Below are 16,066 nucleotides of genomic sequence, written 5' to 3' on the forward strand. Positions count from 1 at the left end.
ATTTCATGAAAGATAATGACATTATCATTTTCATTAGCACTTTTCATTAAAACTGGTTGATGTAAAATGTCCAATACATATTATACCTTAAAGCTAAATGTGTGTATATACAGTCCAATATACATACATACATACATACATACATACATACATACATACATACATACATACATACATACATACATACATACATACATACGTACATACATACATACATACATACATATATATATATGTGTGTGCATATGTATAACTTTTATGCTATCTAAATACATATAATTTATATGCATTCATTTGGCTGAATTAAACTGTATTATTATAATGTTTAGTACATTGCAACTGAAACAATGTAATTGATATGAATCTAATATAAAAATCAATTTTTCTAAGAATTAAAAGTAAATAGCGGAATTCTCCAGGGTTATTATCGTATGATAAACGTTTTTCATCACACAGTGAAAGGATTGATAGATCGAAGATGACTCGATATGATGACTTACGCATAGAGCAATGTACAACAAAAAAAAAGAAAGAAAAAAAAGAAAAAAAAAAAGAAAAAAGGAAGAAAAAAGAAAGTGTCATGTTTTACATTACAGATAGTCATGATGCAGAAAAAAACTGTTGAAGTCGTTGTACTGTTCTGCGATCGAGAGCACACAAATCAAAATCAAATGTTTTCTTAGTAATTTCATATTGTCCCGTCTCTTCTATTACCTGAACAACTCTCTGTAATTCTGTATTATCCTGTAATGTCATTATTTTGTGCTGTAAATCCTTCAACTGTGACACATAATCTTCGGAAAATACAGGAGGTTCCCCTGTGTCTGACTCTACCAAAGGACAATTTGTAGAGTCCGGAGCTACCTGTTCGCCGTCGGTTTCTCCTTCCTTCTTAATTGTTTGTTCTGCGATGTGACGATCTTCCTTCTCTTTCATTATATGAATAGAATCGACGTCCACTACAACCGGTGATTGACTGGAAGATACTGGCTCCAACAATGGAGAGGTCGAATGACTTCTATCCTTTTCTCTTTTAAGATTATGTTCTTCATCGCCCTTACTTTCACTTCTTCGTTTTCTTTTTCTGTTTTCTCTTTCTTCTCCCCTATTTCCTTTTGGTTTTTCCCTTTTATTACGATCATTTTTTTCTTTCTTTATTTCTGTTACAGGTAGCGGCGAGGGCGGTCTTGCTGCTTCCATTGGAAGGGTCAAAGGAGCCGTATCATCCAATTCCTTTTTCACATTCAATACTGGTTTTGTTTCAACAAAGGAGTCATCGTCTACAGAAGGTGCTGAATCGCTACTATCCCTTTCCGGCATATTAGCAAAGAGCATCGAAAGAGGATTCGACGACGCTGGCAAATTATTTTGTTTATCCCCAGACGATTTCGATTTTTCTCGTTTCTCTTTCTTCTCCCTTTCCCTACTACTATCTCTCTTTTCCTTCTTATCTTTCTTCTTATGTTTATGTTTCGTTCTATCCTTATCACTTTTATTTTCCTTAACTTTCTCCGATTTATCTTTATCCAATTTGTCCACCTTCGGTAATTTTTCATCTTTGATCTTGTCACCTTCCTTAACTGGTTTAGGAGACTTTCTACCATCTTTTACAGATTTATAATCCTGAGATTTCTCCTTCTCTTTTTCTCCTTTCTCCAATTTCTTATCATTGACTTTTTGAGCTTCCTTAACGCCAGAACGCTCACCTTCCTTGTATTTCTCCTTTTTCTCTTTGTAGGCTTCGTCCTTGTACTTCTTTTTGTCCTTCTTTTTTTCAGTCTTGTTTATATCCAACGAACCTTTAGAACTATCTCTCGCCTTATCCTTGTCCCTTTCCTTTTCTTTTTCCTTCTCCTTCTCTTTTTCCTTTTCCTTCTCCCTTTCCTTATCTTGAACAGATCTCTTTATATCTTTCTCCTTAGACTTTGGAGATGGGGCCCGTTTTATGGAAGAAGGGGGTGAAGGACTACGGGGCCTTTTAACAGGGGGAGGAGAAGGTCGTTTACAGGTGGGACTCGAATAACCCTTGCCTCCAGGACTAGGAGGTCTTTTAGATTTTTCTTTACTCCTGCTTTTCTCTTTAGAAGGATCTTTCACTTTTTTATCCTTCTTTTCCTCTACTTTCTCTTTCTTCGTATCCTTATGCGGACTGTCCTTACTTTTCGTTATTTTATCTACTTTCTCAATTTTTTCAGATACACCTATAGGCTTTACGGTAGTACTTTTTTCAGATTGCGTAACCTTCTTACTCTCCGGTGATATTTTCGCTGTTTTTATTGGAGGACCAAATAATTCAGCGAATGAATTAGACGTCTTCGATTCTACCAAGCGATGCTTCTTTGGCTCGCTCACTGATAACTTTGGTTTACCGACCATAACGGGAGCTTTTATCTCGCCTCTGTCCGACGTACTCTCCGTGCTGGATATTACAGCCTGAATATAAAAAGAATCTTTTTAACAACATATCGTTATTAAAAACATTATACTAGTCTAGGACTTTCAATAAAGATATGTATACTTACGCCACCTCCTCTTAGAAGCTTTCTACGAAATTCTTCTGATGGATTATTGATTATTTCATTATGACGTATAACTTTGTTAATAATTCTTCCTCTAGGTTGTAAGCTAAGCTTATAAAGAATTTGAAATCTTTTGGGTTCATCCTTATTTCTTAAATAGATATGAATTGGAATCAAGAAACCAGCATACCCTGATTCTTTTACCACGTAAGGTGGCTCCTTTATTACTCTTTTAGGTTTTGCAAATGTTTCGTGTAATTGAAAGACAACTGAAAATTAAGAGACAACGATAAATGTAAGAGAAGAGTATAGAATATTCGCAGTGATATTTATCCGTATGAAGGGGGTGTGATTTACCTTTCTCAACGTAGTGATGTATGTCTGCGTTGTCAACTCCTCGTACAAAAACTTCCCAGTCATGAGTAAAACCTTCAGGAGTAGTACGCTCACGTAATACTGATGAATGTCCACATTCCAGTGTAAGTCGAATTGCCATTCTCTCTTAGAGGAAATTTGAAATATTTATTTTCAAAGAAAAATAAGAAAAGCGAGAGGGGAAAAGTTAATGTTGCACAAAATCACAAAATCCCATTACATTTTCATGTATCTTCAAAAATGTGACTGAAAGTGCTTTTAAGCATTCGTTATCGAATATATTCAATGAACATGTGTGATGATACGAAGCATTGCGCGCCAACTTATATCAGACGCATACGCAATGACAGTACTTCTTTGCTAATTTTCATGAGCACAAAATGTTGAGGCATTGTGCGGTTAAGAATTATTCTCTATGAAAAAATATTGATCGTCAGATAAGACGACCATAATTCACTTTCTAACTATTTTGAATCATTTGTTTCACTTATCGGCATTCACACAAATCTCATAACTCTTTATTTTACGTTAGTTTCAGCTTGACTATCAACAGGTCAACCAAACGACATCGAAAACTGGACGCCATCATCGTTATTCCGTAAAATAAAAGTAAAAGAAATTGAAATCAGCGCCATCTGAAGACGGAAGGAACTTTCAACTAGTCGATTGTTACCGAGGGGCAAGAGGGAATGTGACTAATTTCACTGTAGGTGAAACTTTCAACTATTTTCACATTTTAAATTAATGAGACTCGAATAAGGAAAATAACTTCTACGATTTGGTAATTAATAACAAACCTGATTCTCCTAACCTCTTACCGAATAATCCTTGCTTCTCTATTCAGAATACCGCAGATATATACATATTTAACTTAACCACTTTGTATATTTTTTGGTTAGCGTTGTTTACAAACAATTCTGTCAACTGACAGTACTTAACAGTAACTTTCCAATAGTCCAACTAGAAATAAATAAGCCTATACATAGTGATCTCTATTTTTGGTGCTTCATCTTCTGTTAGTGCTTTTGTTTTTGTATCAAAAAAAAAAAAAAAACAAAAAAAAAAAAAGAACACAAAAAGCAGAATACACCAGATTAATTCTTCTGTTATCGACACTATCTAACCATTTAAAACGTATTATTATTAAGACGTATTATTTTGCATATGACTGGTAATATCCGATAATTACAAATTAAAAGTATCCGAATAACAAAATAGTCGTTCATATGATAATACGATTAGGAATAAAATCGTCTAGATTATATACTTAATTCAATTTAATACTTAAATAAATTTATATATGCATGTATGTATGTGCGAATAGAACATAGAACAACCAAGAGAAAGATAAATCAAACATGTTATCATCAATTGTCAAGGAACATCAAAGTAAGCAAGCAGCAAGAAAGGAAAGGCAAGGTATCATCCTTCTTCCGATACGTTATTTTGATTTACTTGCATGTTACAATGTAAACAAAAATATTGTAAAATATTATTTTTTTAACAGAACAGAAACGTAAAGAAGCTGTTCAAGCTGCTAGCAATTTAACTCAAGCGCTTGTAGACCATTTGAATGTTGGGTAAGTATTACAATCAAAATATATATATATATATATATACACGTATATAACCTATTATATTGTAGATATTGTATAATTTATATGTAGGGTAGCACAGGCATATTTAAATCAAAAGAAGCTTGATGCCGAGGCCAAACAGTTACAACATAGTGCAACCAATTTTGCCAAGCAGACACAATCCTGGTTGAATTTGATAGAATCATTTTCAAGTGCCTTGAAAGAAATTGGCGATGTAGAAAATTGGGCTCGTAGTATAGAAGGAGACATGAGAACTATTGCCACTGCCTTGGAATATTCTTATAAAGGTATAATTGTCATAGAACTACCTATATATTCTGATTAATTGAATTTGATTAATCCTAATATAGCTACGCAAGAAACTCAATCTGCGGGATCATCTTAAAAGCACGAATCTATAAGAGCCACAGTTCTACAGATTTACAAGCGATAGAACGTTTGATTTTATGCTCCCCTTATATAAAAAAAAAAAAAAAAAATAGAACATAATAAATTATTTATATATTATTATTTATGTAAATAAAATGGATTAATTCTTGTTCCTAAGTAGAGTCAGATTACAGTGATTTCAACAAATAGCAAGAAGAATAAATCATTCGATGTAATAAATAATTTAATGTAAATTTAATTTTAGTCTCTGAAACGTATACGATATTATTAATGGCAAATTATCAATCCATAATTAATTTCCATTATATTTTATAATACAGGACAACAAGATTGCTTCGACTTTGACCAATCAGCTTAAACCGCTAATGAGCATGCGCCCCAATTTTGTCCAGAGATTTGATCATGTAAGAAATGCTACAATAAAGTTTTTCACACCGACCGAGTGTGTGAGCTAGGATTATTAAAGGTTGACATTCATGTCGGAATAACAATTGAAAGTTAGATATTGTAAATGCAGTTTAAGTTCACTTTATATCATTCGATTGTTTCCGTTACGCGCCAGAATATTAGAGTCTTTTACGCACGTTAAAGGATTATAAAAAACTAAAGAAATAATATACATTAAATGATGATTGGATCAACGAAGTTGCATGTAATAAAACGGGGTAAGTAGAAATAATGAGAGGGAAAAAAAAAAAACTTTAAGTTAACATTGTCGCAAGAAAATTGATATCTAATTATTATTTAAAATATATATATATATATTTTTTTTTTCATAAAGGCGGCCGTGTAGAAGACGTACATTTCGATAAAATAACATCTAGAATAAGAAAATTGTGTTATGGATTAGATATGGAATATGTTGATCCTGTAAGTAAAAGTTCCTAATAAAGTCATAATTATTTCTTTATAGAGAATTTTGTTACTTATAACAAATAACTTATAAGTCTGATAAATAATTTCTTTATTATCTATAGTACGCGGTTACTATTCAAGTTATAAATGGTTTATATGCTGGTATATCAACTGTCGAATTAGACAACCTTGTAGCTGAAACTGCAGCAACCATGAGTATTAAGCATCCAGATTATGCTCTATTAGCTGCTAGAGTTGCAGTGTCTAATCTTCACAAAGAAACTAAAAGAGACTTTAGTGGTACATATAAAATATTTGACAAAATTATATTGTAATTATTATTCCAATAATTTTATCATATGCAAATATTTGATTTTACAGAGGTAATATCTGATTTGTATCATGCAAAAAACAAGCGCACAGGTAAAAGTCTTTCACTGATCTCTGAGAAGTACTTTGACATTATACAAAAAAATGCCGCTAAGCTAAACCAATCCATAATACATGATAGAGATTATTCTTACAATTATATTGCTTTTAAAACTCTTGAAAAGAATTACTTATTTAAAATTGATGGGAAAATTATTGAAAGGCCACAATGTATGCTGATGAGAGTAGCTGTTGGAATTCATGGTGAAGACATTGATAGAGTTATCGAAACATATAATTTCTTATCAGAACATTATTTTGTGCATGCATCTCCAACTCTTTTTACTGCGTGTACTGTGAAACAACAAATGTCAAGGTATGATTAGAGATAATCATGTTTTATCAAGTAATTATGACAAAAGATTTGTTTTAGCTGTTTTACATTAACAATGGCTTCAGACAGTATAGAAGGAATTTGTGATACTTTAACAAGATGTGCATTAATCAGTAAATCTGGTGGTGGAATTGGATTAAATGTTCACTGTATCAGAGCAAGTGGTACACGTATAATTGGTACACTTGGAATATCGAATGGTTTAGTTCCCATGTTAAAAGTTTATAATAATACAGCTGAATATGTTTATCAGGGTGGAAACAAAAGACCAGGAGCATTTGCTATTTATGTAGAACCATGGCATTCTGATATATTTGAATTTTTAAATCTCAAGAAAAATACTGGTAATTAAAAACTCTATTGCCGGTCTTATGATTATATTTATATTGGCACGTTAAAGTAGAGAATTAGAAGAATTACGTGTTAAAGTAGATTAAATCAATTTTAATTATTTCTAGGAAAGGAAGAAAATCGAGCCAAAGATATTTCTTATGCTTTATGGATACCAGACCTTTTTATGAAACGTGTTTTAAATGATGACACTTGGTCTTTAATGTGTCCTCGTCTATCTTCCGGATTAGCTGATGTTTGGGGAGAAGAATTTGAAAATTTATATACCAAGTAAACTGCGTTGTAAATTTTGCTAATCTTGTAGTAGTCATTTATATTTTGGTAAGAAATTTAATTGTAATTTATTTTTAAAATCGTCGATAACTTTTAAGGTATGAAAAGGAGGGAAATTACAAACGACAGATCAAAGCAAGAGAATTATGGTCTGCCATTCTTCTGTCACAAGAAGAAACTGGTGGTCCGTATATGCTTTATAAGGACCATTGCAATCGCAAATCAAATCAACAAAACGTAGGGACCATTCAGTGTAGTAATTTATGCACCGAAATTGTCCAATACTCAAGCTCTGATGAAGCTGCTGTCTGCAGTTTGGCTTCTATTGCTGTTAACATGTTCGTGAATACTAATGTAAAAACATTCGATTTTAAAAAGCTTAAAGAAATGACGAAAGTTGTCGCCCGTAATTTAGATACAATTATAGATATTAATCAATATCCAATTCCACAAGCAAAACTATCGAATCTTAGACATCGACCAATTGGTAAATTGTATGATCCAAATACGATATCAAATGATAAAAAATATTTATTAACGCGTTATTTTTATGATAGGTATCGGTATACAAGGATTAGCCGATGCATTTATTTTAATGCGTTATCCATTTGAAAGTGAGGAAGCTCAAAAGCTTAATATACAGATTTTTGAAACACTCTATTATGGGGCGTTGGAAGCTAGTTGCGAAATGGCCGAAGAAAAAGGAACCTATGAAACATATGAAGGCAGTCCTATTAGTAAAGGCGTAAGTTATCGATCATAGACAATTTTTAGTCCTTTTCATTTATAAAGTACTTAATCCTAAGTTAATTCCTTTATGTACAGATTCTACAGTATGATATGTGGAATGTCACACCAACAGATTTATGGGACTGGAATAAATTAAAGGCAAACATTGCTAAATTTGGTATAAGAAATTCATTGTTAATTGCATTAATGCCGACATCATCTACTGCCCAAATTCTAGGAAATAACGAGTCTATAGAGCCATATAAAAGCAATATATATTTAAAACGCGTTTCATCGGAAGAATTTCAAGTCGTTAATCCGCATTTATTAAGAGAACTTACAAAATTAAAACTTTGGAATGAACAAATAAAAAGTGAAATCACAGCCAATAATGGTTCTATTCAGGCAATATCTCCTTTCTTACTCACATTCTATAATTTTATTATTTATCATTTATTCCTTTTTATATGATAAAGCTTACAATGGGAGTATTTTACAGAATATCGATCGCATACCGGCAGATATAAGATTACTTTACAAGACTGTATGGGAAATTCCACAAAAAATTATTCTCAAAATGGCAGCCGATCGTGGACCTTTCGTCGATCAGTCACAATCTTTAAATGTTTATATGGCCAAACCAACATTGGATAAACTCACGTCAATGCATTTCTATGGTTGGAAGATAGTAAGTGGCTAAACATAAGATAATGCCTAAATAAATTAATATTTCGTGTTAAATTAATGAAAATGAAATTATTTTCGCTCGCATAACTGGGCCGATGAAATATTATTGCAGTAACCCTACTCTTATTGATTAAGGGTCTCAGGTTTATCCTTCGTTTATATTAACATATACATAACGTATAAGAATACGCATGAGTATAATACGATAAGATAAGCTTGTATAGAGTTCACTTTCTAAATAATGATAAATGGAAAAGATGCATTGCAGAAGATATATTTTGAACTTCGCGACGGGAAAGAATAAAAATATCTTAGCAGATATGATAAATATTCTTAATGTAAAAAGAACAATATTAATACGTATTAATAATAATAAAAATGATATTTCTTTCTTTTTTTCTTTTTTAGGGTTTAAAAACTGGCATGTATTGTTTACGAACAGAATCGGAAACGGATGGACTTGAACCGTCCACCGTTAATAAAACGAAACTACGGCAACATGTAAATATTAAAGAACAAGATAAGGAAACACAGACTGAAAAACATAACGATAATGACGATGAAACTGATTCTAAATTTATGTGCTCTCTTAAAAACGGAGATGCTTGCTTCTCTTGTGGAGCATAATTGATTCAATAAAGTCAATATATTTTTAACTATTGCAATCCAAATAACGGATAAAAAAATAAAATATTTTATGTTTATTTTTTTAAGATGTATAATGAAACAGTATTGATTAAACTTTAACTTTTTTACATAAACATATATATATATATATTCATATTTTAATAATAAAGAATTTTATTATATATTATTGTAATTGATAACTTATAAAACACAACGAACAAATTGGCAATATTGCATAAAAAAAGAATACTTTTCCAAGTATCCTATAATAATATTTCTTAATCAATTATAAATACATAAAATAGTTTTGTCATCGATATAAATTCATCCAATCAAGACGAATCTTTAGAATCACTTGTAAACTAGCCTTTCTTATATTTCTTAGTTACATTTCTTGCCGGCTTTCATGTTGCATTTCTCGTACGGTTTCATTTCACTTAACCTTACTTTTTGAATAATGTATGTACAGTTTAACGTGGAAGCATTTTATATATTCGCGACGCCTAAATAGTGAAATATGATATTATATATTTGAAAAATAATATATATTTTTAGGTGAATATAAACAAAAAGACTATCTGCCACATTGTATTTATCGTTTGCTATATTTTAATCACAAGTAATTATTGTCGATAAATAAGTACCTTCGTTAATTTAAGTATATAAGTTGCATTATGGCAGCGGGCCCGATAGCAGAGCGTAATCAAGGTAATTTATTATTACAATTACAACTTAATATTATCATTACGAATGAAAAGTTATGTTATGAAATCATATTATTTCTGATCTATTACATATAGTACATATTTCCAATGCTTTTTTCCAACGTTACGTTATTTCAAATATATTTCCTTATTTTATATCCTTTTCGCTATCATTTTTCTCTTTTGAAATATGTTGTCATTTATAGACGCTACAATCTATGTGGGAGGACTAGATGACAAAGTTACAGAATCTTTGATGTGGGAATTATTTGTCCAATCCGGTCCAGTAGGTAAGCCATATAAAATATAATGGTTAATTTATCTGTTGCTATTATTTAACATAATTACAAAAGATGATTTGTTTCAGTGAATGTACATATGCCAAAGGATAGAGTAACACAAATGCATCAGGGTTATGGATTTGTTGAATTTATGGGAGAAGAAGATGCTGATTATGCTATAAAAATTATGAACATGATAAAACTGTACGGTAAACCAATCAGAGTCAATAAAGCAAGTGCTCATCAGAAGAATCTTGACGTTGGAGCCAACATCTTCATTGGTAATCTAGATCCTGAGGTAGATGAGAAGTTATTGTACGATACATTCAGTGCATTTGGTGTTATCCTTCAGACTCCAAAAGTACGTATGTAAAAATGACGTTGTAGTGGTTTAAAAGTGGTGTAAATTAAAAAACAAAAAAAAAAAAAAAAAGAAAAAACTATTCTCATGTATTCTGTTCCATTTCAGATAATGAGAGATCCAGAGACTGGAAATTCAAAAGGATTTGCATTCATTAATTTTGCTTCTTTCGATGCATCCGATGCAAGTATAGAAGCAATGAATGGGCAGTACCTTTGCAACAGACCGATATCCGTGTCGTATGCATTTAAACGTGACGCGAAAGGTGAGAGACATGGAAGTGCTGCAGAAAGACTTTTGGCAGCACAAAATCCTCTGAGTCAAGCGGACAGACCGCATCAATTATTCGCCGATGCTCCACCATTGGCACCACCACCGATGCCAAATTCGACCGCGGTGGCACATCAAGCGGCTCATCATCCTCAACATCACGTAATGCATCATGGAATGGTGGTACCTCCACCGCCGCCACCGGCTACACCAGGTCCACCTATGGGACATCCTCCACCGCCACCCGTGCCACCACCACCTTCCAGCGGATTTCCACCTGCAAGCATACCACCCCCGCCGTTGCCTCCAATGTCAATGGCTGCCCATCCGCCTTTACCACCAGGAATGCCACCACCTCTGCCGCCTATGCCAGTACCGACTTCTCAAGCTCAGCAAGCACAAACGAGAATGATGGCACCACCGCCTCCTCATTGGGCCGGTGGAGCGCCACCGCAGGGTCAATTCCCACCTCCTCCACCTCCGGCATCAAGCGGCGGACCACCGCCGCAATTTGGACAGTTCCAACCTTCACCACCTCGACCTCCACCAGGCTGGAGACATCCACCGCCACCTCCAGTTTCTCAAGGTGGCCCTCCGCCACCGCCCCCACCCCAATTTAGGCCACCGTTCCCTCCACGGGGTCCACCACCGCCGCCGCCACCTCACGATGCTGCCCAATATTAATGTTATACATTTCTAGTTCAAGGTACAACATGTATACTCATGGGAAAACATACTACGTACATGCTACAATCGAGCCTTAACTAATTCTTATGCAACAGCCGACAGTCGAATAGAATTATTTTATACGGTAATAATAGAATAAATTTTTTTAAAGTTACGTTCATAATGCTAAAAAGCTCGTGTGTTGCTAATAGCTCTGATAATGTAGCGATAAGAGTATTTTAATCTTGACTCTAGTATAATATCGACCGCTTTTATTATGCGAGAATAAGGATATACCGTAGTCGTTCTTCTATCGATCGTTTCGAGCCTGTGTCCAAGCAAGTCGATGAAAACATTCAGCGGATCATCGGCTCACTGTACGTTGGCTATTACAAAAGTTGTGTGCGTAGTGAAACTTAAAGATTCCGTTTGTTGAAAGGTCAAAAGAAGCGTTTAAAATTGCATTTTACCGATTTCCTTGTCTTCGTGATCGATGAAACTGTGATTGTTGCATTTCATAAATGCAAACAAAAGTAAAAAACGAAATTTTGCAACTGATCGTTTGAACAAAAAGATTAATTCGGCAGAGCGAGAGATGAGTGTCACTTGTATTATTAATTTCATTAGAAATATGAAAGAGAATAAGATAACAGGCACGATCGTTTTAATTATATAATGGCTCGTTTCTATTATCAATGCAATTTTGATTTAAAAAACGAAACTGGATACGATAATGCTGTATTAAAACCATTCGTTTGTCCGCCGGACAAATATTGTCCTTATTGTTGTTGCAATTGGCAGTGTTGTATCGTGGTACAAAAACGTCCACCACGACAAATCTGGGAGACTTGGTACTTTTGGTTGGGCGTTGCATTATTAGCTGTTTTTATCCTAATTTCGGTGAGTGTCCGATTGAACGAAACAGTCTCTTTTAATATTAATTATCGCAAGTACTGTTTTTATTTTTCCTAACGAGAAATAAATCAGAACAAACGATATATCCCATAAAAGATAATATTTTAACTGTTGATAAAGCAGTACAAAAAATTGTTGAACGCTTTACATACTACAGGTGTCTTGAATCGACTTTCTAAGAAACATTTCCTTTTTTTTTCTTTTTTTTTTTTTTTTTTCTTTTTTTTTCGTCCATTCAAAACGGATATCAGAAAGTTATTAAATATTAAAAAAGAAAAAAGATAAGAAGTGTTATCGAGAAAATTGGGCAGCGGTTTCACATAAACGTGTCCTTGCTTCGCAATTTTAAATTATTTACGAAGGTTCTACGTAAACATATTAGTACCCAGTAGTGTAATAGTCGATCGTGTTGCCATTTGAAAAATATCCTACGTTTGATTCATTTTAAAACTAGGTGTGCAGCTACGTAGTCAGTAATTATAGGCATAACGTTCAAGGTGTGCCGTTCCGACATAATGCACATATTAATGATAACGAACGAAACCATCGAGCCAATCGTTCTAGACCAACACAAAACGAGGTGTCTATAAGTATAATTCCTACATCAGGATTACTATTGGGTCATAAAAAAATGGTCATGATTTCTACACAAAATAATGTCGCTCATTTGAGTAAGTCAATATTATTGCAAGACACGTTAAAAATATTATCAACATCTGTTAAAAATTATTCATTGTTCATTGAATCAATTCAAATGCATTCGAGTTATAGACAAAGGTGACCATAGATCCTTGAATCAAGGTCATGTCTTCTCGTCTAGTTCTCGTCTAGATTTCGATTAGCTGGTTGAAGTGCATACATATATTTTATTTACGTATATATACTTTTATTATGCATACATATATATATATATATATATATACACACAAATATTTTATATATATATATATATATATATATATATATATATATATAATTAACGGATACTATAATTAATTTATATATGTTGCAGCTCCGATCGTAGCCTAAAATTAGAGCTTTCATTATTCTTTGGAGAAGTTCGGAAAGAAAGTGTGACGGTTTAGAACATTCTGTATTATGAATGCTCGGTTACTATGACACCTCGATCAACGTTTAACGATGAGAACGAAGACATGCATTTTATTGCATTTGATCGCGTGTACTTATCGCAAATGCATTATTTTATGCGATCTCGACATAATGGTAGACGATGGTTAATGTTCAATGATTATGAGGAAAGATCTGCAGGGAGACTGGACGAACTCAATTCAGCCTTTTAATCTTGCTGAAAAGATTCCTAGTCAAACGACTTTCAAATTATATAAAAAGTATTCAGAGAAAGAGAGAGAGAGAGAGAAAAAGAGATAGAGATAAACGTTATCAATACGAGGTCGATTCTTTGATTTCGTGATCATAAAAATCGAAAGAAAAGCAAAATAAAAGGAAAGCAGAAGGGAATAATGAAAGGCATCGTTTACAGACTGCTATAAGATTTTAAATATCAAATTGATACTTGAATCTTAGATTTCTTGAGAGATATTAAAAAAGCTTAGCCCAATCATTTTCAATCTCATGTAATCAATATTTCAGATATTTTTATTTTCATTGAGTGAAAGAGAGAGAGAAATTTAATTTGCAAAGCTAATTTTAGAAATGATGAAGTGAGAAAAGAGAAGATTCCTTTTTTGTCGACTATGTTAAATATTTATTCATTTTTATTAATCAGAATAACATATGTAATCACTTGTGATAACAAACGTCAAATTTATTCGACGTATCAATCCTCTCTCTCTCTCTCTCTCTCTCTCTCTCTCTCTCTCTCTCTCTCTCATTCACTCTGTCTCCCCTCCTTTTCTCCTTCTATCAGAGAGTGGGAGAGAGAGAGAGAGAGAGAGAGAGAGAGAGAGAGAGAAAGAAAGAAAATAAAAAAGAGTGAAAGATAAAAAAAAAATAAAATTCAAAGAGTACGGATATCATGATATCGAAGAACAGACACTGGATTTACTAAACGGCAAAGAGGAAATTCCATCCTCGAAGGAGACTGCCTTATACCTTCGCTCTCAGTTGTTACTACTTTGAAACTCGTTTTCTTACGATGGAGGATCGAGGATGGGCGTTACTCCCATTAACAATTAAGAAGAAACGCACAGTTCGCGGTTGATGCAATTCTCTCTCTCTCTCTCTCTCTCACTCACTTTTTCTCAGTCTTTCACTCTATACTCTTTTCATCTCGAGAAGAGAAAGAGCACGGGAGCTAATTAAACAGGACAATCGAGCGGCGAGCCACATACGTTCACTCTACGTTCTACCCCTCTCATCCTCTTCTCTTCTCGAGTTTTATCCCTATTGCAGAGACCCTTCCTTTCTCGAGATCCTTACTCATGATAAAGGTAAATCGTAGTAATCTTCGAGGGAGAAAACGATCCAAGAGAAGTTGTACTACTACCTATACGTAATATCTATATAACGAAGCAAAGTTCAACGTTATTCGAATAAATTTTGATTTAATCTCTTTATCATTAGAAATTGACAAGATGTATAATTATCAAACAAGTAACAAGTTGGATATTAACGTCGAAAGGATATATTGGAAGAATTATAGAAGAAAATCTATTATATGTTCTCTTTTAAGAGAACATTTATTCGATCCTCGTATCTCTTTCTTTCAACATTAAAAAGGATTAATGTTATAGAAATTGTCACGATGATTTTCAAAGAAATTCTTACGATGCTGCGATGGAAAGAAAGAAAGAAAGAGAGGGAGAGAGAAAGAGAGAAAAAGAGTAGATCGCTAGCGACCTCGTTCGTCTGTAACGAAGTGTCATTCCGATAACCCAAGCCGGCTTTTACTGTCTCTTGATGCCGATAAAGAAATGTACAACAACCGGCCCCATACATTCTCTGCTTAATGTTGCATGCACGGTGAACCAAGCGAAGAATCAAGCAACTACGTGCTCTACGAAAGCCAATGACTTGGCACAACTCAAGTCGATCATCGAACGAATGTCAATTAGGGAATGATCCATCGAGTTCGCATATTTTTTTCGAATCTTTCTTTTTCTTTTTTCTTTTTTTTTTTTTTTTTCTACTTATAAAGATCTTGTGAAGATCTATGTTTGTGAGTATCAATGTAAATAATATAATAGTATATACTTGAATTATATTCGTATCTGTGGTCTTTAGAATACAACTGATATGTAAACGATGTGCGAACAAAGAATTTCTTAAGTATCACCTTAACACGTTCGTACTTTTATGACTGCAGAACAACAAGTAATAAAGAATATCATTATGTTAATTATGGGAACGAAGTAAGTGAAATAATTATGGGAAGGGAAAGAAAATATCTAAAAGTCTTTTGTTCGCCCTAAGAAAACTCGTAAATTTTATTTCGTTTATTTTTCTTTTTCTTCTTTTTTTTTCTTCTTTTTTGCATCTCTCGACTCTAAATACTTTCTACGTAATATTATATAAAGTATTATAATTTATTTGAATTTTAAATGATGTATTTTTTAAAAGATATAATAAATGTATGGATATACATTTTGTATGAATCGATATTAGACGATTATTTTAATGAAAGCTCGAAACAAAAAGGGACATTAACATTCCTACGGACGTAATGCTTTGAGTTGTCCGTTCTTCAAATTTTTGGAATCATCTCAAGGAATTATACGTTCA

At 33.2% G+C, this 16,066-nt stretch overlaps 5 protein-coding genes across 8 annotated transcripts; 4 read left to right on the top strand and 1 right to left on the bottom strand.

Moving 5' to 3' along the window:
• Positions 1-293: 293 nt before the first annotated feature.
• LOC124430270 (protein AF-9) lies at positions 294-3,819 on the bottom strand. Of its 2 annotated transcripts, none has more exons than XM_046976570.1 (4): positions 3,713-3,819; positions 2,877-3,018; positions 2,523-2,788; positions 294-2,433 (listed from the first exon to the last, which is right to left on the bottom strand). In XM_046976570.1, the coding sequence occupies exons 2-4, from the start codon at positions 3,013-3,015 to the stop codon at positions 601-603; spliced, it is 2,238 nt and encodes a 745-aa protein (XP_046832526.1). In that variant the 5' UTR covers positions 3,016-3,018; positions 3,713-3,819; the 3' UTR covers positions 294-600. The 2 variants fall into 2 exon arrangements, with proteins under 2 accessions (XP_046832526.1, XP_046832525.1); XM_046976569.1 differs by lacking the exon at positions 3,713-3,819 and adding an exon at positions 3,115-3,198 and having other exon boundaries at positions 2,877-3,020.
• On the top strand, positions 3,464-5,328 carry LOC124430280 (biogenesis of lysosome-related organelles complex 1 subunit 1). Of its 3 annotated transcripts, none has more exons than XM_046976592.1 (5): positions 3,464-3,600; positions 4,219-4,313; positions 4,402-4,474; positions 4,562-4,779; positions 5,203-5,328. In XM_046976592.1, exons 2-5 carry the CDS (start codon positions 4,253-4,255, stop codon positions 5,238-5,240), a joined length of 390 nt encoding a protein of 129 aa, XP_046832548.1. In that variant the 5' UTR covers positions 3,464-3,600; positions 4,219-4,252; the 3' UTR covers positions 5,241-5,328. The 3 variants fall into 3 exon arrangements, with proteins under 3 accessions (XP_046832548.1, XP_046832547.1, XP_046832549.1); XM_046976591.1 differs by having other exon boundaries at positions 3,540-3,675; XM_046976593.1 differs by lacking the exon at positions 5,203-5,328 and adding an exon at positions 4,843-5,104 and having other exon boundaries at positions 3,544-3,675.
• A 77-nt stretch (positions 5,329-5,405) lies between these two features.
• LOC124430269 (ribonucleoside-diphosphate reductase large subunit-like) lies at positions 5,406-9,301 on the top strand. The gene is made up of 11 exons (XM_046976568.1): positions 5,406-5,547; positions 5,664-5,752; positions 5,860-6,037; positions 6,119-6,482; positions 6,540-6,844; positions 6,959-7,121; positions 7,223-7,611; positions 7,682-7,869; positions 7,950-8,258; positions 8,353-8,541; positions 8,949-9,301. Exons 1-11 carry the CDS (start codon positions 5,508-5,510, stop codon positions 9,165-9,167), a joined length of 2,433 nt encoding a protein of 810 aa, XP_046832524.1. The 5' UTR covers positions 5,406-5,507; the 3' UTR covers positions 9,168-9,301.
• Positions 9,302-9,430: 129 nt separating this feature from the next.
• On the top strand, positions 9,431-11,642 carry LOC124430273 (splicing factor 3B subunit 4). Its single transcript, XM_046976576.1, has 4 exons — positions 9,431-9,875; positions 10,078-10,161; positions 10,239-10,513; positions 10,622-11,642. Exons 1-4 carry the CDS (start codon positions 9,842-9,844, stop codon positions 11,465-11,467), a joined length of 1,239 nt encoding a protein of 412 aa, XP_046832532.1. The 5' UTR covers positions 9,431-9,841; the 3' UTR covers positions 11,468-11,642.
• A 482-nt stretch (positions 11,643-12,124) lies between these two features.
• LOC124430283 lies at positions 12,125-13,327 on the top strand. Its single transcript, XM_046976595.1, has 2 exons — positions 12,125-12,349; positions 12,819-13,327. The coding sequence occupies exons 1-2, from the start codon at positions 12,125-12,127 to the stop codon at positions 13,143-13,145; spliced, it is 552 nt and encodes a 183-aa protein (XP_046832551.1). The 3' UTR covers positions 13,146-13,327.
• Positions 13,328-16,066: the final 2,739 nt, after the last annotated feature.

Source organism: Vespa crabro, chromosome 18, assembly GCF_910589235.1.
Source record: "Vespa crabro chromosome 18, iyVesCrab1.2, whole genome shotgun sequence".
NCBI classification, from domain to species: domain Eukaryota; kingdom Metazoa; phylum Arthropoda; class Insecta; order Hymenoptera; family Vespidae; genus Vespa; species Vespa crabro.

Excerpts from the sequence above, each read along its gene's own strand:
- LOC124430283 (XM_046976595.1), top strand. The coding sequence starts at position 12,125 with ATGGCTCGTTTCTATTATCAATGCAATTTTGATTTAAAAAACGAAACT. Across the intron at positions 12,350-12,818 it reads CTGTTTTTATCCTAATTTCG|GTGTGCAGCTACGTAGTCAG; the intron begins GTGAGTGTCCGA and ends TTTTAAAACTAG.
- LOC124430280 (XM_046976592.1), top strand. The coding sequence starts at position 4,253 with ATGTTATCATCAATTGTCAAGGAACATCAAAGTAAGCAAGCAGCAAGA. Across the intron at positions 4,314-4,401 it reads AGCAAGAAAGGAAAGGCAAG|AACAGAAACGTAAAGAAGCT; the intron begins GTATCATCCTTC and ends TTTTTTTAACAG. Across the intron at positions 4,475-4,561 it reads GTAGACCATTTGAATGTTGG|GGTAGCACAGGCATATTTAA; the intron begins GTAAGTATTACA and ends ATTTATATGTAG.
- LOC124430270 (XM_046976570.1), bottom strand. The coding sequence starts at position 3,015 with ATGGCAATTCGACTTACACTGGAATGTGGACATTCATCAGTATTACGT. Across the intron at positions 2,789-2,876 it reads ACATCACTACGTTGAGAAAG|TTGTCTTTCAATTACACGAA; the intron begins GTAAATCACACC and ends CTTAATTTTCAG. Across the intron at positions 2,434-2,522 it reads AGCTTCTAAGAGGAGGTGGC|GCTGTAATATCCAGCACGGA; the intron begins GTAAGTATACAT and ends TTTTATATTCAG.
- LOC124430269 (XM_046976568.1), top strand. The coding sequence starts at position 5,508 with ATGATGATTGGATCAACGAAGTTGCATGTAATAAAACGGG. Across the intron at positions 6,845-6,958 it reads AAATCTCAAGAAAAATACTG|GAAAGGAAGAAAATCGAGCC; the intron begins GTAATTAAAAAC and ends AATTATTTCTAG. Across the intron at positions 8,542-8,948 it reads ATTTCTATGGTTGGAAGATA|GGTTTAAAAACTGGCATGTA; the intron begins GTAAGTGGCTAA and ends TTTCTTTTTTAG.
- LOC124430273 (XM_046976576.1), top strand. The coding sequence starts at position 9,842 with ATGGCAGCGGGCCCGATAGCAGAGCGTAATCAAG. Across the intron at positions 9,876-10,077 it reads GATAGCAGAGCGTAATCAAG|ACGCTACAATCTATGTGGGA; the intron begins GTAATTTATTAT and ends TGTCATTTATAG. Across the intron at positions 10,514-10,621 it reads TTATCCTTCAGACTCCAAAA|ATAATGAGAGATCCAGAGAC; the intron begins GTACGTATGTAA and ends GTTCCATTTCAG.